Here is a 22,580-nt window from a genome sequence, read left to right on the forward strand (position 1 = left end):
AAGTCAGACCCTTGAATAGATAGATTCAGTATGGTGGAAGGTCAGCCTCAGTTCTTTGAGAGCACAGAGAAGGAGCACTTGTCCCCAAAAATGGTTGGGAGGAGCTGATACCTGATTGGGGCTTCTAAAAACTTATTTTACTAAAAAAATCAAATGTATAGATGTACATTCTTTAAAAAGTTGAACAGTGCTAATGGTAGTTTTAACAAAACCAGTGGCATCTTTCTCCACCTGATATCTTTCTTGGTTTTCTCCCTCATTTCTGTAGAGGCCATCTCCTTGTAGCTTTCAGAAGAATAATGAAGAGGAGTTAATTTTTGTTAAAGAATGTGCATTTCTGAATATATCTCTGCTCTACCCTCATGCTTGATGGATGATTTGAGCATAGAATTGCTTGATGGATGATTTGAGCTAGAAGTTTCTCCATGAACTTGTAGACATAGGGACTTGTCTCTACTATTGCTGTTGAGAAGATTCCGCCCTTCTGGTTTCTGATTCCTTGTACTTGACCTGGGTCTTGCTCCCCTCACTCTTTCTGCAAGCATTTGGGATTTTCTTTTTCTCCCTGGTGTCTGAAAGTTCATGACAATGTGCCTTCATGAATCTGCTGTCATCCGTTATTCTAGGCAGAGCTGTCCAAGAGACCTTTCTGCAATGATGCAAATGTTCTGTATCTGTGTTGTCCAATATGGTTGTCTCCAGCCACATGGGGGTATTGTGCACTTGAAATGTGGCTGGAGTGGTGAGGAATTGCATTTATGATTTTTTCTGTTTTTAAATAAATTTATATTGAAATCTAACCACATTGTGTTCAAGGGCTATAGCGGGTGGTGCAGTGCATTGGACTTTCAATCTGGAGACTTTTGCTCTTCAGTTCTGGGAAATTTTCTTGAATTATTTCATTGTATGTAGTCTCTGTTCTAAAATCCCTATTGGCCAGATGATAGAACTCATGGTATTATTCTCTAATTTTCCTGTATTTTCCCTCCCATTTTTTGGAGTGAATTAGTTACATAAAACTAACCTGGTGAACATGTGTTATTTAAAGTATGATATTTTATCCTTTATTGATCTCTTTGGATTAATATTATTTTTTAAAATATTATGTTTGAATACAGTTTAAAATTTATATGATTAGTGAGATTTTGGGCAATTTGTGCTCAAGTGGAATGCCTCACTCAAATTGCTCTGGTCATAGTTCTGCCTGGAAATCCAAACTGAATTTTATAAAAATACTGTGTTGCTAAGGAGGGAATGAGCTCTCCTTATTCCTTTTGTTTAGTTCTTTTTGGGGGTTAGCTTTTATTGACCTACAAGTCACTCTACTTAGGGAACTGTTTAGAGACAAATTCTGCCCACTAGGAGAAAGAGGATGAGAGGAATCTCATCCCAGTTGGGCTTTAGGTCCTATAATGGTGAGAAAATACGAGGTGTGGTGGTTCTGCTCCAACCCCTGTGTTTACACAACTGGACAGGCACTGTAGGCTCAATGAAGTCCAGGAAATTAAGTCTCTAAACATTAACATTCTCAGTAGCTCCTCACAGGCAAGGAGGTAAAAAGAGCCATTTAAACATAATCAGTAAGAAGGAAAAAAGTAAACAGTCCACATCCACCAAACACCCAACCTTTTAAGTATGTTCTAATTAAAACTTGAAGTCAAGTGCCTCCTCTTGCTAAAAGAAAATATGTTACATTATTTAGAGTTATTTTATAACTCTTGTCCTCTCTCACCCTTGGACTAAACTATTTTAAGGGTTCATGTGGAGTGACCGTTTCTAAAAGGCCTGCAGAGGGTCTGGTATCTGGCTTAGCAAAGTCACCAGATATACCAAATACTATTACTTTATTGCAGGTATCTTGATTTAGCTCAATGTTTGTGTGGTTATTGGTTTAGTCTCTCTCCCTGTTAGAGTGTTGGGTTCATATAGTCTATATAGTCTTGGCCCAGGGACCGAATGCAGCAAGTGTAGAGCCCACCCAACATCTAATGACAATGGGAGAGGTGCCCACCTCCTCCAATGCCAGGATGTTCACAACCTGTCACTTTCTCACCACTCCCACACAAACTGTAGGGCCCAGACACCCACACTTAAATACCACCTGGTTACCTGGAATTGGCAAGATCAAGTTTGGCCTTACTGAGAAGAATGGGAGTTTTCCCAGTTAGAAACAGACACTTAAACTTTCCTTCATTTTTGCACACTTGAGACTATGATCTGTGAAATTTGAATGTGATGCACAGATCATTCCAGGGCAACACTGCTTCCCCTACTGTGAGCACTTCTCTTGGCCTGTGGAAGTCAGGCCATGCTTCCCCAAGGAGATGTCATGTGAGCTAACAATACAAAGGGATGAGAATATTAGACAGCTGGGTTCCCTGCATCCCTGAGTCCTGACAACTTATCCACCTACACTGATATCTGAGCCTAAGTCTTCCCTAAATATTATTCAATTCAATTTTGACCAGTAGCTAAGGAGACTAAGGAAGCTGATAAATCCTTCACTGTTAAGGAGGATGCATAGTTATTCTTACTTGGCTGTACTATAATTATCTTAGTTTTCTCTGTCTTCAACTTGAATGATATCTGAGTCTGAGATCTGTTTTTACCACATGCATTTGGAACAGAGTTTGGAAAGTTCATGATGAGCGTATTAGTATAGGAAGGAGTAGATGAGAGCCATGGAGTCTATGGGGTGTTCTTCTGACACACAGTGTCTTCTTTCATACAAACTCTGAGGATGCTTCAAACTCTGAGGATGCGAGTCTTGTCATGGCAGGTGTTCCTTTGTGGAGAAGAATGGGGCACAAAGCTCATGCTTCTATTTTTCTCCCTTGCAGACAAATCCATCTGCATTGGTTCAGTGCTGGCTGCATTGTAGTCCCCAGCAATGACAAGCCTATCACTTTTGGGATAGATTTCAACCAGCTGCAGCAGACTCTGAGGTGAAGAGGGTAGGCGGATGCTCATTTTAAGCTTAGTTATGAAATAATCATAGCTGAGCATGGGGTTTGGAGAAGGATAAAAGTCTATTAGTTCCCACAGAGGCTTGGTTTCCAAGTACAATAAAAAAGGCTTTGTGTTTAGTTGAGAGCATTAAGTTGTCAAGAATTATCAAACGACAGGAATCGTTCCTTGATTCTGTGTACCTCTCTGCTGGGGAACAATACTCTTAGTACCATCTTGGCTAGCATCTGTATTCCCTGCTAAGATGAAGCAGAGTCCTTTGTTCTGGAATTATGAGGGAGCTGCTGTGCACCTAGCCAAGGATATAGGGACAGAAATTTAACCAGTTCACTGTTGCAGACTTGGGTCTATTTCCCAAGTAGGGACCCTTATCAGGGAAGGGCAAACGTTGAATATCAGTATTGCTGAGCACAGTCTCCCTTTATGTTCACTTATTTACAATATGTTTTTGTGATCAATGGCTGTTGGAAATACAATTGCAGTCACTGAATCTCAGTCTAACATCTGTAAACAGGGTAATAGCATGGCCCTATGGAATGGTGCCCAGTGAAGGCACCAAAAGGGGGCAGAAATATTTCAGAATACATGGGACTTTCTCTTCTACTTTTCCTGGGGATCATCTTCCAGCTTCCCATGTCTGTCCTGTGTTGGTATTCCAGCTTGGAGCCATTTATTTCTTAAATGGAGCAGGGCTCCATTGTCCCAGAGATTCCAGAGGTATGCCATGCAATCCATGGTTTCTCAGGACATGCAGACACAGAACATGAGTCAGAGTGATGAAAATGAGCTGATATAATTTCCAGAGGCTATGTCCTCATATCTCTCCCAGCAGGTAAGTGGCAAGGTCATCAGTGATCTTCCCACAGGGATATTAGGAAGCCCAGTAATTTCACTTCTACCAACTCAAGTCCACCAACCTTTCTGGATGCCCCCCTGAGCATATATACTTTTATGGAGACTAGGGACATAATGTTGGTAAGTACCCAGACTGTGCCTTTGAGAAGCTCTCTCTCTGTAAGGTAAATGGATGTAGAGACCAATGATAGGGATGGAGGGTACAGAGAACAAGAATAGAACTGGGGCTCATGGGACAGAAATTTCCCAGGGCAGGAGGTTGGCGAGGACAGACTCTAACAGAGGAGATTCTGTTAGAGCTGGGTTTGAAGGATGAGTAGGATCCTTCTAGGCGGCCCAGGGACATTTTTAGGCAGAGGAAACTACATGGGTAAAGATGAGTAGACCCAGCTTGTGTGAAGGGTTTCAAGTGTTTAAGGGTACAGACAGTCATGGTGACAAGGGCAACTTAGAGATTTAAGGACAATGGTTTTACGTGAACTTCTGTAACCGTTGGGATTACTGATAACACTGATTGAGTTGTTTATTGATTTCCCACAAAATATTGGCTCAAGGGAGGTCAAACTGGCAATGTCCATGATGCTTTGCCAACACTCATGGGTGTAGAGCACCTACAGGTGGAACACCAGTGGCCCTTCTACTGGCAGTAGCTCCAGCCCCACCCCCTCTTCACTATATATATTCCAGCCTCACTGAATCACCGCTGGTGGGAAGGAAAGTTCCACACGCACAGGCCAGCACAGACTGGCGCACACTTCTGAAAGAGAGTAGAGGAGATTGGCAGAGGGAAGGTGGCCATGGACCTGCTCCCAAGCTTTTCCATAGAAACCTGGCTTCTCCTGGCTACCAGCCTGGTGCTCCTGTATCTGTGAGTAACTGTTCAGGCTCATCGCCTCTGGAACCTTGCTAATCAGCAACCTCTACCCCTTTTTCTTGTCTGTTCTGTGGATGAAGAGTTAACAAAAGGAAGTTCCTGAAGTGTTGGGTGCTTCAAACAAGCTAGAAACACATAAGGGGTTATTATTGACCTCACCCAGATCTGCAAAAGGAGTACCCCCATGCCACAACTCCAATTTCTGTAGCTAGGAGGGCTGAGAGACATTATTTTCTCCTGGGATGATCTTCTGTTTCACTACCAGTTGGGACGTAAACTGTCGCGACCGGCGCGACAAACACCGAGGTCAGGGTCCTGAGGGTAGGGGAATGTAAGAAAAAAAGAGAAGAGAAAGTTTGGGAACAGGAGGGTCCCCTGGGCTGATGGCCCAAGTGACGGCTTTATTGTTGCTGTACACAATCTTTTTTTTTTTTAATTTTTTTTCAACGTTTTTTATTTATTTTTGGGACAGAGAGAGACAGAGCATGAATGGGGGAGGGGCAGAGAGAGAGGGAGACACAGAATCGGAAACAGGCTCCAGGCTCCGAGCCATCAGCCCAGAGCCTGACGCGGGGCTCGAACTCAGGGACCGTGAGATTGTGACCTGGCTGAAGTCGGACACTTAACCGACTGTGCCACCCAGGCGCCCCCACAATCTTTTATAATATAAGACTCTTATGGATCAGGTCATTCTAAGAATAATCAGGTTTCACATGATCACTGCCAGCCAAAACATTTAGTTCTGTGTACCTTGTGAACTTTCTGAACGGGTCACAAGACCTTGTTGATAGATTGCTAGCAAAACACAATTCCCATGTTTGTTTCTATCTGACTCGGGGTAGAAAAAGGGAGGTAGCATTACTGCCAACACCTGCAGACCACAGGCTTCAGGAACTTTCTCAGCCTTGACAAGGCTTTCGTATGCCCTTGAAAGTGGGGGAATGGGAGGGGGAACCACCGGGTTGGCTAAGTCAACAGGGAACATTGCTTGACCCAGTCTCAGCCTGGCACCGGGGCCCGGCCCCCCCACAGTAAACCTATCAAGCAAAATTCACCTGAGGAAGATAAAGATCAACAGACCCCTGTGCTGTGGAGTCCTCACCCCATACCAAGATCTGGGGATTCTGGAGGCAGAGGGAGTAGCTTGGGTCTTGTCTCATTATCTTCACCTTCCTGGTCTTTGTCTGCTGCAGGACATGTGTAAAAGGATTGGGCTTGTGTCTCTCAGGTGGCTCCTGCTCCCCTCCCTCCCACCACCAAGCATCATGTACACAAATCACTGGTACACTCAGACTTCCAGGGGGGCTGGATGTGCCTCACCTTCCTCTTCAGAATGGACTCTTCCCTCTTTTCTGTGCCCCTCTCCTGACCACTCCCCGACCTTGTAATATGCAGAACTCCTTACCCTAAATGAGTACCTTTAGAGCTGAAGAGACTTGGCAGAAATCTTGAAATTCTATTCATTTCAGGTTTTCCTTCTAGTGTCTGGGAAGTTTAGCATCAATATAGAGATTTCTTCCTCCCTCAATATGAAATCTGCCAGCAGGCTGCAAAGACATAGCCCTGAAAGCAAATTTGGATATTAAATATGTTTTTTCCCTCTATGTTACAGTACAGGAGGAAAATCAAAATCATTAGCAGAGGAATTCCTTTCAGTGGTGGGTTTCCCAGTATCCTGAAGCAGGTTGGGAAAGGACTTAGTTTCCAGTTGTGGGTAGGAATGGTCCCCTCTATGTCACATTTGACCTCTATCTCAATTTTGCTTTCTTTAAGAATAGAAAGGCATGAGGATGTGAACATAGGACATATAAGCCTGATTTTCATTTTCTGAGAGAAAGGTTAGGAATGCTGGGTGTGACAACATGTTCTGTCCCAATGACATTTAAATGTAATTGATGTGGTTTAATTTCATTCTTTTTAATACTAGGGTTTTTACTGAGATAAGACTATTTCCAGCTTGTTCTTTCTGAAGTCTAAAAGGAGGCTGTTAGTTTAGCCCTTGTGATTATAATGGTGCATAAATAACTTCAGCCTTCTAGAGTCATGTTGGGAATATGAATTTAGTGTACACATGCATACTTCTATGATATAGGTTGTGTATATGTTTACAAATGCCCAGCAGGTTATTTTAACCTCTCATCACAGGTGAGTAGTAAGACAGCCTGTGCTGATGTGAGAGGCATCCAGGGCTCAGAATGGAGTGGGAGAGTATTCCTCCCTCATAGCAGACCTTCCAGAGATACTCCTTGGTTCTGGTCCCACAGGAGGTCATCACAGGACCACAGGATTAGCATCTCATCTGCTTGGGGCCAGGGAACAGGGATACCATGTGAGTCATACTGTGTCTGGTCTATCTGGCAGTGGGGCTGTCACTGGTCTTTGCCACCAGGCAAACAGTATGTTATACTTAAAAGACACTGGTGTAGTCAAGAGTCAGTAGCTGTAGACAGGGCCCTCTGTCTATCAGTGCAATGTAAAGGCACTAAAAATGAGTCACTTTACTGTTAGCCCCTTCATTTGTACCAACAGCAGCATTACTCTACCAAAAAGAGAGAAGCTGGAATGAATCAGAAAAATTCATCTAGCTCCACCTCTGCATTGTATTGGAGCCCTGTGAGTTTAGACCAGATCTTGCCTTGTGACCAGTGTTGCTGACACATTCACTCAATTGTTTGGCCTCACTTGGGAGTTGAATTAGCATGTTGATGGTCCAGAAGCCAGAATTGATTTTTTTAAAAATTTTTTAACGTTTATTTATTTTGTAGACAAGAGAGACAGAGCACAAGTGGGGGAGGGGCAGAGAAAGCCAGAGACAGGATCTGAAGCAGGCTGTAGGCTCTGAGCTGTCAGCACAGAGCCCGATGTGGGCCTCAAACCCACAACCATGAGATCATGACCTGAGCCAAAGTCAGACACTCAACCAACTGAGCCACCCAGGTGCTCCCAGAATTGATTTTTTTGTGTTGGTGATGGCCACCCGTACTTCTGACATCTGGTGCACATGTGTCAAAGTGTTCTAGAGGAAGGATCTAAATATCCAGCTGGGTCGGGTTGAGGTCTCTCTGCTGGGTCCCTCAAACATGTCCTTTCCTGCAATTTGGGGGGTTTATTTAATCACGTAATATTAGAAATGCTGGATGTGCACAAAATACTTGGTACCTGTAGTGTCTAAAATGCTAGCTTAGAAGAGGAGATGAGGAATATCTCTGGAATGTTTTGTCCTTATTCATTTTATGTTGCATAACACGTATTCTGCTATGAACTGGAGGTATGTGAACTTTGTAAGGCTCCCTATCTGTTAGCTGAAAGCACTTGCAGGGTATGTAACCATTTCTACTTAGCATCCTTTCCCACCACTTTCTTAATTTGCCTCTATGGGGTTAGCCCTGTAGGCCTAGCGAGTTTATGGTTAAAACGGTGTTGGCAGCCTCTCCTTCCTCCACTCTGCTATTTCTCAGCAACACCTAACAGTAAGGCTTGCAAGGATCCAGAACCCCCAGTTGTGGGATTCCACAGGCAACTCCTGAAGGATGAATTGCAGGCAGTCCTGTATTAGGGAGCACCATCTGTAATGGACTTTTGAGATAGTTGATGCACAGAGTCAGTAAACTTAGTGACCATCTTGAAAAATTGAGCGGGCCTTGCAGTGTGCTGAACAGATGAGTATCTCAGGTCAGAGGACCAGATTCCACAGGGGGAAGAATAGCCTGGGGATGGATTGTTTACTTACTGATCCTTTAATATGGTATTCATTTGGGCACATATGGGTCAATCCCCCTTCTCTGTAGCTGAAGAGAACCAGAATGCCTGACAACAGAGACTTGGGTGGACCTGATGGGATCTCACTTTTTAGTGAGGCCAGTTGAGCCTTTGACACAGTTTTCATTGTACAGAAATAAGAACACTGTGGTTGCTCAAGACTTCTGTGAAGATAGACTTAAGAAGGGCCTGATCCAGGGGCGTCTGGGTGGCTAAGTTAGTTGAGCGTCTGACTTTGGCTCAGGTTATGATCTCACTGCTTGTGTGTTCAAGCCCCTGTGTCGAGCTCTGTGCTGATAGCTCAGAGCCTGGAGCCTGCTTCAGATTCTGTCTCCATCTCTCTGCCCCTCCCCTGCTCATGCTCTGTCTCTCTCTCTCTCTCTCAAATATAAAATAAAACGTTTAAAAAAACGTTTATGAAACATTTAAAAAAAAATTTAAAAAGAAGGACCTGATCCAAAACACCAACAGGGACTACAATGAAGGAAAAGCAGAAAGGTCTCTCTGAGGAAACTGCTAAGAACATTTTATTGGTAGACTCTCAGTAACCGTCTGGTATTGAGTGGATATATTTAGTAAAATATCATCATTCATCAGAGCAGGAAAAAAATTTTCTCTTTCTCATTCTTTGGAGAGTGACAAGCTCCAAAGTCATGGCAGTGTCACTTACTAAATAGGCATGAGTGAATTTTCTGGAAGAATTCAGCATGAACCTTGTAGGAGCTCTCAATATGGAAGCATTTATCAAATGTTCAGTCTAGGATTTGGGATGGTGAAGTTTCCAGCTGCTTTTAGCTAATCATCATCATTCTTTGTGGGTCTCACAGTGGAGATGGGAAAGGAGATGATGAGTGAATGTAATTATTGCTGTTTGGATTGCTGTTACTATTTCTTGACTACATGTTACCTCCTCTCTTACCTGTTCTAGTTGTATCAGTGACTGGCCAGTCTCCACACCTATTTCACCATTGCTTTCTCTTTCACTTTACAGATATGGGACCTACACACGTGGACTTTTTAAGAAGCTCGGAATTCCTGGGCCAAAACCTCTGCCTTTTGTGGGAACTGCTCTGGGGTACCGTCAGGTGGGTGCTGTTTGAGCTCCCAGCTCCCTCTTTTGCTTCTTATGTTTGCAAATCCCAGCTTAGTTCCATATTAAAAATGCTCCTCCTCAGCAGGAAGTTCTTAGGTTTCAGACTTTCCAGAAATGGTGTCATAGTCTCCACCCAGCCTCCTCTTTTGCTTACTATGGTTGCAAATCCCAGCTTAGTTCCATAGTAAACATGATCCTCCTCAGGAGGAAGTCTTGGGTTTCAAACTCTCCAGAAATGGTATTACAGTCCCTACCCAGCACATGGCCAGGTATAGCTCAGGGCTCTCTTGTCTGCTGTTAGGAGCCTCAGGTTTTCCCTCAGTTGGCAGTCCAGCTCTCTGGCCACTTCAGCCCAGGACTTTTTGTTTCAGCTTGTGAGCATCATAAAGAGGCTTTTCTTTCTGGCAGGTACAGATTCCCAGGAAGACATAATGGTACTTGGTATTAGGAGAAAAGCATCAAGTGGGTCCCTGGTACTGGCTCATTAAGCTCTGTATGCTAAAGTCAGACTTTTCTGTTCATAGCATGAGCTCTTTGTAGCCTCCTTGTTTTCCTGGATGTCTCTGGAACTTCAGTTTATTAGGCAACCCAAGATTCACTTTTGGGTAATTTGCACATAATTGAATTATCTCAAGAGCTGGCCAAAACCCACCCCACCCCTATAGTTGTTTCCATGGCTCTAACTCACCCTTTGCCACCTGTGACATCTTTTGACATTTGAGAGGTTGAACTAGAGCTCTTGGCTTTACCTCTGTATCTTCAAAGAAGGTATCCTATGGGTGACTTGAGCAGGGGGGAGTATAACTGAGGCAGTATATTGCTTATCTATTGTTTTCAGACTATAATTCTAAATGAGTTGTGTATGTGTGTATGTTATTTTTCACACAAAGGTAGAACCACTCATACAAAATCACTAGAAAAGAGATGCTTTGACAAAACTATTAAAGACTTAATGTACCTGAATGGAATGTACCAGCAGACACACAGACTGAATTTTGGTAGAGCCACTGTGTCTAATCCAGCTCTGATGCCTCACCCAAGGCCTGGCTCCTGAACAGAAGGTAGGAGCTCATGTCTTGAAGGCCAGAAGGCAGAGTCTATATTACAGGCTGCTCTCTGCCTTGGAGTTCCTTTCCTGCAGATCTGAGACTTATTCCTCAGATCCTACCTCTCCTGGCTCTCAGTGTCCAGTTATTGTTAAGAACTTACTGGACTTTTTCCTTTCCAACAGAGCAGTAATCTTCTTTCCACTTTTCCAGATTAACTCCTTAGTACATGCATCCCAAGACGCACATTTCTGGAACCTTCCTTTGTAAAGTGAAAACATCAAATATCACAGCTGAAACATAGAGACAGGAAATTTTGTTGTTTTCTTTTTTTGAAGTGACATGAGTGAAAGCTCAGAGCAAGTGTTTTAATTTGCACCATCCTTTGTGGAGGGGTGACATCATCCCCTCTTTTCCATGTGAGAACTGGACAACTGGAAGCGAGTCCACTTTGTCATTCATCCACTCATCTCTCACTTTCTCACTCAACAAAATGTCTTACACTTTGTAAGTCTGCCAAACTGAAAGAGGGCACAGGAGTCTTAATTTCCTAAATCTACTGAAAATCTAGTAGGGCTCATGAGATCAATGAATAGAGTGGTAACTGAGGGTTGTTCAGGCCATGCTGACTTTCCCTCAGCTTCTGTTTTCTCATGATGCCCTGAAGTTAATAATTCAGATGGTTATGAGATTTAGAGACAACTCATGCACAAGCCAAACATGTCAGAAAGGCAAGGGTTACATAGTCTTCACAGACAAGTAAGATGTTCAGTATGAGCAGTATTAGTCAGTTCAAGGACTTGAAATTCTCCATTTCATGTCTCTGTTTTCTCTCCTTTCCCGTAAGATGCGTGTGAATAAGAGCTTCCCTCTATCTGCCAGTGAGAAGTAGTAAGCCACATTTCACATGATCTGGGTCCTTTTTGTGCCCATTAGAGGTAAGGCTTAGTACATTTAGATTAATAATACATTTTCTTTCTTCTTGCAGAGCTTTTGTGAATTTGACAAGAAATGTTTTAAAACATATGGAAGAATGTGGGGGTGAGTATTCTGGAAATTTCCAGTGATAGGCTTTTTATGATGAGGCCCTCATGGTGTGGACAGTTTCAGTCGAGAGCCCCTTGGGATGAAGCCCTCTAATTAAAACTCCTGAAACCTCCCCTTCCCAGGAACGCATGTGTCACCAGGTGTACAGGTCCAAATATGAATCTGGTCAGGAGAGCTGCAGGGTATCCTTTATAGTTTGGATTAATATGTGTTTTTGGTAGAAGGGCTGTTGTAAACAGAATGGAAAACCATTTCTGCTCAGCTCTTTCTTACTCTGTCTGAAAGTATGTAGTTTGTTTTGTTTTGTATTTTAGTACTAAGCCAAGACTTTCCAATAAAACTATAGTCAAGTATTTCTTTTTCCAATTCTATAGACTGGAAGAGTTGTAGGAAATTTCCAGAGCACAGTGTTTCCCTGGTGGGCTGATGGACTTGGGATTTTGTAGTATGGCTTCGGCGGCTTGCAGTGGATGCTCCCAATGAGGTTGGCTAGAGGTTTGCTGAAGCAGTGTGAGAGGTATAGTGTGGTGCTGGGCTGCTCACAGCCAGTGTTGTACCTCTTTATCTTCTCTGGTCAAGTCCTCAGAATCCATAGTGCTCTGCTGAGTTGGTGTGGCCCATAAGCAACATGGCAGAATAGAAAGAACACAGATCTCTGGATTGCCACTGGTTTATCTCCAGTGTCCCTCCTACGTTCAGTACTGGTCAGCTCTGGCTAGAGTCAGTGTTACATTGTGGGCCCCAGTTCTGTATTTAGTAAATGGTTCTCATGCTTGGCTATGGATAAAGACCACCTACGAGGGCTTGTTAAAAATGCAGATTCTTGGTTTCCATCCTCCATTAACACAGAATTTGGAGGATGTGGGGTGAGGTGCAAGAATCCAAATTTAACTGGTAGTAGAAGTCGTATTAGGGCTGTGAGATCATGAAAAGAGAGGGTAACTTTAAACCACTGTCCCTTGTCCACGCTTGTGTTTTTTAACAAACAGGATAAGACGTGGGAAATCACCCAAGAAAGATAATCAGATTGATGGGAGAGCCAATCTAAGTGCCACTTCAGTAACAACTATTACTGCTTCAACACGAAGTATACTCGACTCACACTGAAACCTTCTGAGTTTTAGAATACTTTTTGCAGATGGGGAGCATTTAGTGCAGTGGTTCTCCTCCATTTCTATATCTGATCACAAAGCATTTGAAGTTCCTTTGTAACATCAGAGGAAGAATAGGGGACTTATGGAAAATCTTCCATTTTGTTCTAACAAATGCAAATGATTTGTAGTAGAAAACACAATGCCAGAGGATGCTGTAATTAAGCATAATCTAAACCTCATGCCAGTGGCTGGTTCCCATTAACTGGTCATATGGACAGTCAGGAGGTCAGGGTTAATTGGGATGGATCACATATAAGGAGTCAGCTTTGTGTGATACATGTGTCACAGTGGACTTGCCCTGCTACTAAGGGTTGTCACCTATATGGAGCTCAAGGGACTCACACTTGGGACCCACCTATAAGAAGAAATATAAGTAATAAAGGTAAATATACCTAACGTGATTTTACCTCTCTATTATTACTCTGTAACATTAAAGTGAATGTTTCTAAGCAGTGTGGAGGTTCCTCAGAAAATTAAAAATAGACCTACCCTATGACCCAGCAATAGCACTGCTAGGAATTTATCCAAGGGATACAGGAGTACTGATGCATAGGGGCACCTGTACCCCAATGTTTATAGCGGCACTCTCAACAATAGCCAAATTATGGAAAGAGCCTAAATGTCCATCAACTGATAAATGGATAAAGAAATTGTGGTTTATATACACAATGGAATACTACGTGGCAATGAGAAAAAATGAAATATGGCCTTTTGTAGCAACATGGATGGAACTGGAGAGTGTGATGCTAAGTGAAATAAGCCATACAGAGAAAGACAGATACCATATAGTTTCACTCTTATGTGGATCCTGAGAAACATAATAGAAACCCATGGGGGAGGGGAAGGAAAAAAAAAAAAAAAAAAAAGAGGTTAGAGTGGGAGAGAGCCAAAGCATAAGAGACTGTTAAAAACTGAGAACAAATTGAGGGTTGATGGGGGGTGGGAGGGAGGGCAGGGTGGGAGGGAGGGCAGGGTGGGTGATGGGTATTGAGGAGGGCACCTTTTGGGATGAGCACTGGGTGTTGTATGGAAACCAATTTGACAGTAAATTTCATATATTAAAAAAGAAAAACAAAAAAAAAAGAAAAAAAAATAAAGTGAATGTTTCTCTGTATTACTTTATTCTCTTTGTGTTTTTTGTTCAAAATTTTCTCAGTCAATGCTACCAAGAATATGTCTTTAATATTTAAATAATACTTCCTTTAAAATGTAACCAGAAATCATATTTTAGAGAATAGGGCAAAGAAATGATTCATAATTTTGCCATCACTTTTTGAGCATTTCATGTCTTTATTTGCAGGCACATCTTACATGTTTGTGATCACTGTGCCTACAATTTTCATCTAATATTGTATTATGTGCATTTCATGTGTTTGATATATCTTCAAAATTATAATTATTAGTGACTGAGTGGGTAGAGTCTCTTTCATTATTTTTTTGTTCTTAGATAATTTACTTGCCTTCAGTTATTTATTAACCTTTTTTTGATAATATATAAAATATTCAAAATGTTTGAAGTACTTCTAAAATATTTGAAATATTTTTAACATGCAAAAAATTATGGAGAATAGTCCCAGAAACAGCCATGTACACACATAGACTTAATAAATTTTCCATTGTTATTTCTGACCATGGTCTCAGAGAATGGATTAGGTAACATCAGGTTAAAAGTCTGGACTTCCAAGAGTGGCTGCCACTGCATAAACTGGCACGTTAAATTTCATCAGCTCTGTTTTCCCGACATAGGTTTTATGATGGGCGGCAGCCAGTGTTGGCGATCACAGATCCAGACATGATCAAAACAGTACTAGTGAAAGAATGCTATTCTGTCTTCACAAACCGGCGGGTAGGCATGGATTTATTTTAAATTTACATAGTTATTTATAAAGCTTTTATTTCAAAATAATAATGGATTTACTGGAAATTGTCCCAGGAGGTGTCATGTCATGTGGCCTTCAAGCTGTTTTCTCTAAGATAATATCTTGCTTAACTATATAGGACAGTATCAAAGCAGAATTTGTCATTGGTTCTAGCCACAGAGCTTATTCAGATTCCAGCAGTTTTATGTTTACCCATTTGTGTGTGTGTGTGTGTGTGTGTGTGTGTGTGTGTGTGTGTTGCTGTCTGAACATTTATCTTACTTGTAGATTAGTGTATCTATCACCACAATCACGTTACAGAGCTGTTCCATCACCAAAAATCTCCCTCTTACTATTCTTTTGTAGGCATGGTGTGTAGCTTTTCTTTTTGTTGTATCAGGGTGTTCAGCAGAGCAAACATTGTTTTTTATTTTCTTAAGACCAGTTTATTCATTTTTTCCTTTTATGGGTTATGACTTTGGCATCAAGTTTGAAAACTCTTCACCTAGCCCTAAGTCCCAAGGATTTTCTACAAGCATTTAGTTTTATATTTTACATTTAAGTCTGTGATCTGTTTTGTGTTAATTTTAATTTTTTTTTTAACGTTTATTTTATTTTTGAGACAGAGAGAGACAGAGCATGAACGGGGGAGGGGCAGAGAGAGAGGGAGACACAGAAATCGGAAGCAGGCTCCAGGCTCTGAGCCATCAGCCCAGAGCCCGACGCGGGGCTCGAACTCACGGACTGTGAGACCGTGACCTGAGCTGAAGTCGGATGCTTAACTGACTGAGCCACCCAGTCGCCCCTGTTTTGTGTTAATTTTAGTGTTAATCGTGAGATGTGAAGTTTAGGTCAAAGATCTTTGTTTTTGGCCCTTGACTGTCTGTCTAATGACTCCAGAACTAGTGTGAAAAGGCTGTACTTCCTCCACTGAATTGCTTTTGTACCAATATCAAAATTCAGTGGTGCCTCTGTGTGTGTGTGTTTGTGTGTGTGTGTGTGTGTGTGTGTGTGTGTGTGTGTGTGTGTGTCTGTCTGTCGCATTCTCTGTTCTGTTCATTGATCTCTGTATCTATTCCTGCACTGGTGCCAGGCTATCTTGATTACTGTAGCCATATAGTACCTCTAAACATATGTCCAGTGATTCCTCCCATTTTATTTTTGTTAGAATTGTGTTAGATTTCCAGCTGCTTTGTCTTTCCATACAAATTTAGAACTTATCTATGTGTACATAATAGCAGAGACTTCGTAAGATGTGCCTCAAACCCATAGATACATCTGGGAGAAATTTGTGTCTTTACTAAGTCATGTCTCTCAATTCATGAACACACTATATGTTTATTTAGGTTTTCTTTGATTTTTTTCACCAACGTGTAGCTCTTAGCACAGGAAAAACATACATGTTTTATAAAAATGTATACCTAAAGTATCTCACCTTCTTTGAGTGCTTAAAATTATTATTGTGTTTTTAATAGGTTTTGACATGTTCTTGTTAGTATACAGAAATGTGGTTGGTTTTTGTGTTGATCTCATTTCCTACAACCTAGCTTAGTTCATTTATTAGATGCAGAGTTGTTCTTTTTTATATTCCTCAAGATTTTCTACATTGACATTATGTCACTTGAAATAGGGACACTCCTATTTTTATCCTATTTTTATCTTTCTATTCTGAATGTCTTTTATTTCTTTGTGTTGCTTATTGCACTAGCTAGGTTTTCTAGTACAATGTTGAATAAAAGTGGTTAGAGTGGGTATTCGTGTCTTGTTCCTGATGCTGGGGGAAGCATTAGGAACTAGTAAGTGTCCTTTTTTTTTTTTTTTTTTTTTTTTTTTTTTTTTTTTGGCTTAAAGAACTCCCTTTAGCAGGCTTAGTGGTTATGAATTATTTCCACTTTTGATTGTCTGGAAATGTTTTATCTCTCGTTTCTGAAGGTCTTCTTTTCTGGGTAAAGTATTCTTGAATAAATCACCCACTCTCTTCTGGCTTTCAAGACTTCTGCTGAGGAATCACCTGATAGACTCAGGGGTGTCCTCCTTGTATATGATGAGCTCCTTTTCTCTTACTCCTTTCAAGATTTTTCTTTGTCTTTCATTTTTGACAATTATATTATAATGTGTCTTGGTGAAGTCTTTTTTGGATTCAATCTTACTGGGGACTTTTAAGCTCATGTCCCAAGATTTCCATATATTTCCCTAGGTTTGGGAACTTTTCAGCCATTGTTTCTTTAAGTAAGCAGTCTTCCCACTTTTTCTTTCTCCTACTGGGTCTCCTGTATATGAATATTATTTCATTTGATGGTACCCTATAAGTCCTGTTGGCATTTTTTTCCCAGCCCTTTTCATTTTTTCCCCCAGTATGACTGGATAATTGAAAATAATCCATGAGAGCATGATGGGTTCAGGCAGTTGGGGGCCACAACATCAGCAACTGCATGATCCTTGGCAAGAGTAGTGGAAGGTTCTTGTGGCAACAGTGGCTGTTGGGATCTTCAGTAGCACCACCAGATCCAGCACCAGGGGACAAGCAGAATGGTGGCCAGAACTGGTGCTATGTACACAGTCATTGGAGGGGGTGCTGAAAGCAGGCACATGCCCAAAACAGGGTTGGAGCCAACAGTGGGGTCCATCACCAACTTTGAGCACACAGATGGTTTCAGGGGCTAGCCACTGGTGTGTGCATGACAGTGAGAGCTTGTGACTAGAGTCCATGCTGGCCGTGTATATGTGTATAGCTTCAGGATTTAGCTGTGGACCCTTGTGGTAGTGTAGTCCAGTGACAGGAGTCAGGACTGGCCTCAGGCACCTCAGTCATTCATCATTGAGGTGTTGTTAGCTGTAGGGTTATTAGATACTCTTTATGAAGTTGAGGAAGATGTCGTCTATTCCTAGTTTGTAAGTTTTTAATATGAATGGGTGGTAGAGATATCTGTATTAAAACAAAATACAGTTTTGGAAGATGGAAGAAAGATTCGAGTTTGTTGGCTGATAGGTCAGTCCCAAACTGAGAAAGAATTATCTCTCTCTTTTTCCTTCTGTCCCTTTGGGGAAATACAGGGGGAATAGATATCCACATAACTGCATCATTTCTTCAGAATAGCAAATAGATTCATAACCTTTTTAGTGTTAATTATGGTATTTTTTTAATCGCCATAACAAGACATCTGTTTTGTGAGTTGCTCCTTCTGCAGACATATGCAAAGACAGAACTGGTCTGAGGCAACATGCAGCTTGCCAGGGCTATCTGGCTATATCTACCAATCCAATTATACTCTGCATAGGGTAGGACTAGGGGTTAATACTGTGTATTATCCTGGAGGAGTATTCCCTACCAGATTTCCCCAAACACATTTACACTAAAAAGGAGATTGGGATATAAAGGATGGAAAGCACATCAAGTGGCTGGATGTGTTTTTCAGCTTCTCAGATGGGTAGGCATTTGGTGTAAATATCTGTTGAATATCTGACATAGGGCCTGCTACTCCGTAGATAATCACTAAATAATTGTTGAATAATTTCTATCCATTTGACAAATTTTCCACAACCTGAGACCTTCAAAACTTATATAAGGCAAAATGTCTTTTGCTTTGACGCTAGAGTCTTGGTCCAGTAGGATTTATGAAAAGTGCCATTTCTCTGTCTGAGGATGAACAATGGAAGAGAATACGAACAGTGCTATCTCCAACCTTCACCAGTGGGAAGCTCAAGGAGGTAAGAAAGGGAGGGTTTTCAATTAGAAAGTTAAGGAATACATCCGTGGGCAGGTAGGAAATAAGATTACAGTCCATTTCTTAGGGGTAGTTTGCTGAATTTGGGCTTCCTAAAAATGGTCTTTTAGCTTCATGTCCTGGAAGAGACATGATAAGATTTGTTATTAGATGTCCCTATTGCTTCATGCTTATGAAAGCTGTGTAATTTTAGGACTTGATTCTTGGATTTAAGTCAGGTGGTGTTGTATTTGTGTGTCGATGTTCCCCATCATTGGCCAGTATGGAGATGTGTTGGTGAGGAACCTGAGGAAGGAGGCAGAGAAAGGCAATCCTGTCACCTTGAAAGAGTAAGTAGAGCTGCACCTGCTGGGCTTCTGGCTCTGTCATGACACTTTCCAGCTGCTGCCACAGAGCCAAATTCCCACTGTTGAGTTAGTCCAGTGAACAAACAGAAGTAGGCTTGTGGTGCTACAAGTCCAGTGGGCCACCCAAGAAGAGGTAGCACCCCTCAAAAGGCAGGGCAGTCAGGAGAAAGGGTCTTCTTTTGTGTACGTGAGGCGGGATTAATTTATCTACTTGATTGTCCCCTTGGATATTCTAGAAGACAAAAATACATCGTTTCAAAAGAAGAAACATAATTTATCAAATCGTTGAGTGTAGAGGGTATGGAATGGTGGGAGGGGAAGGCACTTTGTACATATTGGTGGGCATTGAGTGGGGCAGGGAAGTTATCATGTGGAACTTAGAATGACTTAAACCCCTTCCTGATTTTGTTAAGGATATTAGTAAAAAAAATATTAACTTTATGACCACTTGTCCATCTTTCAACCTTAGCAGAGAGAAAGCCCTGCTCATGGGATAAGGAGGGTGACTATATAATCTAAACTGTGATATTTTTTTAAATTATACACGATGAACAGATGTATGTAGGAACTGTTCTAGAAAAACTGGTGGCATATGATCACTTAGCTATAGCAACCCACAAATAAATTTTGTAGTGATTTACTATATATTTTTTTAACTAGGAACATTATTAAGTCTTACATTTTCCAGATATGAGTGTGTCCTGAGGGAAAGCTCTGATCACTGGAATTGAGGAAGAAGGGTCTTTCAGGAGTCTTAGCAGGAGTGTAGAGAAGAAGGGATAACATTCCTTTCATCACATAACATGGTGTTGCTGTTCACTAATGTGCTGAAGAGGAATCAGCTCTGAGCATAGATACTGTGGTGAGAGAAGGTCCGGATCAATTTTACCTTTCTTGACTCTTCTAGGAAAGGTTAATTATTCCACTGTTTGTCTTGCTCAGACACAGTGTTTATCTACCTTCTATTGCCCATACTGCAAACACACTACTGTAATTTATTTGACTTTGGGTCTCTGTTCCTTCAGGACAGAGCTCCTTGAGTTCAGACGTGTGTCTAACTTGCCATAGTGTCCCCATCACCCCTAGCACAAGGCCAGCAGTATCACTAGCGTGATGCCTCTGCCGAATTCCTCATGAATACCTCATGAATGAGTGTGATGGCATATAGACTCTTCAGATTATCCAGAAGGTGGTTCTGAAAGTGTGGCTCTTATGTGGCCTGGGCATCAGAATCTAACGCTGCATGTGTTGGATAGGGATAGTAAAGAGTTTCTGATTTTAATTATCCATGTCTTTCTTTCCCTACTCAGCATCTTTGGGGCCTACAGCATGGATGTGATTACTGGTACCTCCTTTGGAGTGAACATTGATTCCCTCAACAACCCACAAGATCCCTTTGTGGAAAATACGAAGAATCTCTTAAAATTTTCCTTCCTTGATCCACTTTTCTTCTCAAATAGTATGTAGATTACTATTTTTCTCCTCCCTTCCTTTTCTCCTTTTCTTTCTTCCTCCCTCACTTCCTCCCTTCCTACCTTTCTACAACAATTTTATTGAGCTATAACTTCACATAACATATAGGTCCTCTTTTAGAATGTACAATTCATAATTTGGCTATTGAGATAGTGCTGCTATAAACATTGGGGTGCGTGTGCCCTTTCAAATCAGCATTTTTGTATCCTTTGGATAAATACCTAGTCAGGCAATTGTAGGGTCATAGGGTAGTTTTATTTTTAAATTTTTGAGGAACCTCCATACTGTTCTTCAGAGTGACTGAACCAGTTTGCATCCCCACCAGCAATGCAAAAGAGATCCTCTCTCTGCATTCTCGCCAACATCTGTTGTTGCCTGAGTTGTTCATATTAGCCATTCTGACAGGTTTGAGGTCATATCTCATTGTGGTTTTGATGTGTATTTCCCTGATGACAAGTGATGTTGAGCATTTTTTCATGTGTCTGTTGGCCATCTGGATGTCTTCTTTGGAGAAGTGTCTATTCATGTCTTTTGCCCATTTCTTCACTGGGTTATTTGGTTTTTGGGTGTTGACTTTGATAAGTTCTTTATAGATTTTGGATACTAACCCTTTATCTGATATGTCATTTGCAAATATCTTCTCCCATTACGTTGGTTGCCTTTTAGGTTTGCTGACTGTTTCATTTGCTGTGCAGAAGCTTTTTATTTTGATAAGGTCCCAATAGTTCATTTTTGCTTTTGTTTCCCTTGCTTCCGGAGACGTGTTGAGTAAGAAGTTGCTGCAGCCAAGGTCAAAGAAGTTTTTGCCTGCTTTCTCCTCAGTGATTTTGATGACTTCCTGTCTTACATTGAGGTCTTTCACCCATTTTGAGTTTATTTTTTGTGTATGGTGTAAGAAAGTGGTTCAGGTTCATTCTTCTGCATGTCACTGTCCAGTTTTCCCAGCACCACTTGCTAAAGAGACTGTCTTTATTCCATTGGATATTCTTTCCTGCTTTGTCAAAGATTAGTTGGCCATACGTTTATGGGTCCATTTCTGGAGTTTCTATTCTGTTCCATTGATCTGTGTCTGTTTTTGTGCCAGTACCATACTGTCTTGATGATTATAGCTTTGTAATACAGCTTGAAGTCTGGGATTGTGATGCCTCCTGCTTTAGTTTTCTTTTTCAAGATTGCTTTGGATATTTGGAGTCTTTTCTGGTTCCATACAAATTTTAGGATTTTTTTTTTTTTAGTTCTGTGAAGAATCCTGGTGTCATTTTGATAGGGATTGCATTGAATATGTAGATTGCTTTGGGAAGTATTGACATTTTAACAATATTTGTTCTTCCTATCCAGGAGCATGGAATATTTTTCCACTTTTTTGTGTCTTCTTCAATTTCTTTCATAAGCTTTCTATAGTTTTCAGTGTGTGATTTTTCATCTTTTTTGCTTAGGTTTATTCTTAGGTATTTTATGGTTTTTGGTGCAATTATAAATGGGATCAATTCCTTGATTTCTCTTTCTGTTGCTTCATTGTTGGTGTATAGGAATGCAACCGATTTCTGTGCATTGATCTTATATTGTACAACTTTTCTGAATTTATGGATCAGTTCTAGCAGGGTTTTGGTGAAGCCTTTTGGGTTTTAGAGTATCACGTCATCTGCAAAGAGTGTATGTTTGACTTTCTCCTGGATGCTTTGGGTGCCTTTATTTCTTTGTGTAGTCTTACTGCTGAGGTTAAGACTTCCAATACTATGTTGAATAACAATGGCGAGAGTGGACATCCCTGTATTGTTCCTGACCTTAGGGGGAGAGCTCTCAGTTTTTCCCCGTTGAGGATGATATTAGAGGTGGGACTTTCATATATGGCTTTTATGATCTCCAGGTACGATCCTTCTATCCCTACTTTCTTGAGGGTTTTTATCAAGAAAGGATGCTGTAATTTGTCAAATGCTTCCTCTGAATCTTTTGGGAGTATCATGTGGTTCTTGTCCTTTCTTTTATTGGTGTGATGAGTCACATTGATTGTTTTGCAGATTTTGAACCAGCCCTGCATCCCAGGTATAAATCCCACTTGGTCATGGTGAATAAGTCTGTTAATGTATTGTTGGATCCAGTTGGCTAGTATCATCTTGAGGATTTTTTTGCATCCATGTTCATCAGGGAAATTGGTGTATAGTTCTCCTTTTTAGTGGGGTCTCTGTGTGGTTTTGGAATCAAGGTAATGCTGGCTTCATAGAAAGATTTTGGAAGTTTTCCTTCTATTTTTTTGAAAAGTTTCAAGAGAATAGGTGTTAACTCTTCCTTAAATGTTTGGTAGAATTCCCCTGGAAAGCCATCTATCCCTGGACTCTTGTTTTCTGGGAGATTTTTGTTTACTAATTCTATTTCTTTACTGG

General features: G+C 41.2%; 1 protein-coding gene across 1 annotated transcript in view; it reads left to right on the top strand.

Annotated features, from left to right (window-relative positions):
* Positions 1-4,499: 4,499 nt before the first annotated feature.
* The window catches only part of LOC122210161 (cytochrome P450 3A12-like), a 43,374-nt gene continuing 25,293 nt past the window's right edge, over positions 4,500-22,580 (top strand). Inside the window, exons 1-7 of the mRNA XM_042922685.1 lie at positions 4,500-4,690; positions 9,447-9,540; positions 11,583-11,635; positions 14,542-14,641; positions 18,249-18,361; positions 18,619-18,708; positions 20,037-20,185. Coding sequence (XP_042778619.1) covers positions 4,620-4,690; positions 9,447-9,540; positions 11,583-11,635; positions 14,542-14,641; positions 18,249-18,361; positions 18,619-18,708; positions 20,037-20,185 — 670 coding nt within the window. The 5' untranslated portion in view covers positions 4,500-4,619. The remainder of the gene's footprint in view (positions 4,691-9,446; positions 9,541-11,582; positions 11,636-14,541; positions 14,642-18,248; positions 18,362-18,618; positions 18,709-20,036; positions 20,186-22,580) is intronic.

Source organism: Panthera leo, chromosome E3 (assembly GCF_018350215.1).
Source record: "Panthera leo isolate Ple1 chromosome E3, P.leo_Ple1_pat1.1, whole genome shotgun sequence".
Lineage (NCBI taxonomy): Eukaryota > Metazoa > Chordata > Mammalia > Carnivora > Felidae > Panthera > Panthera leo.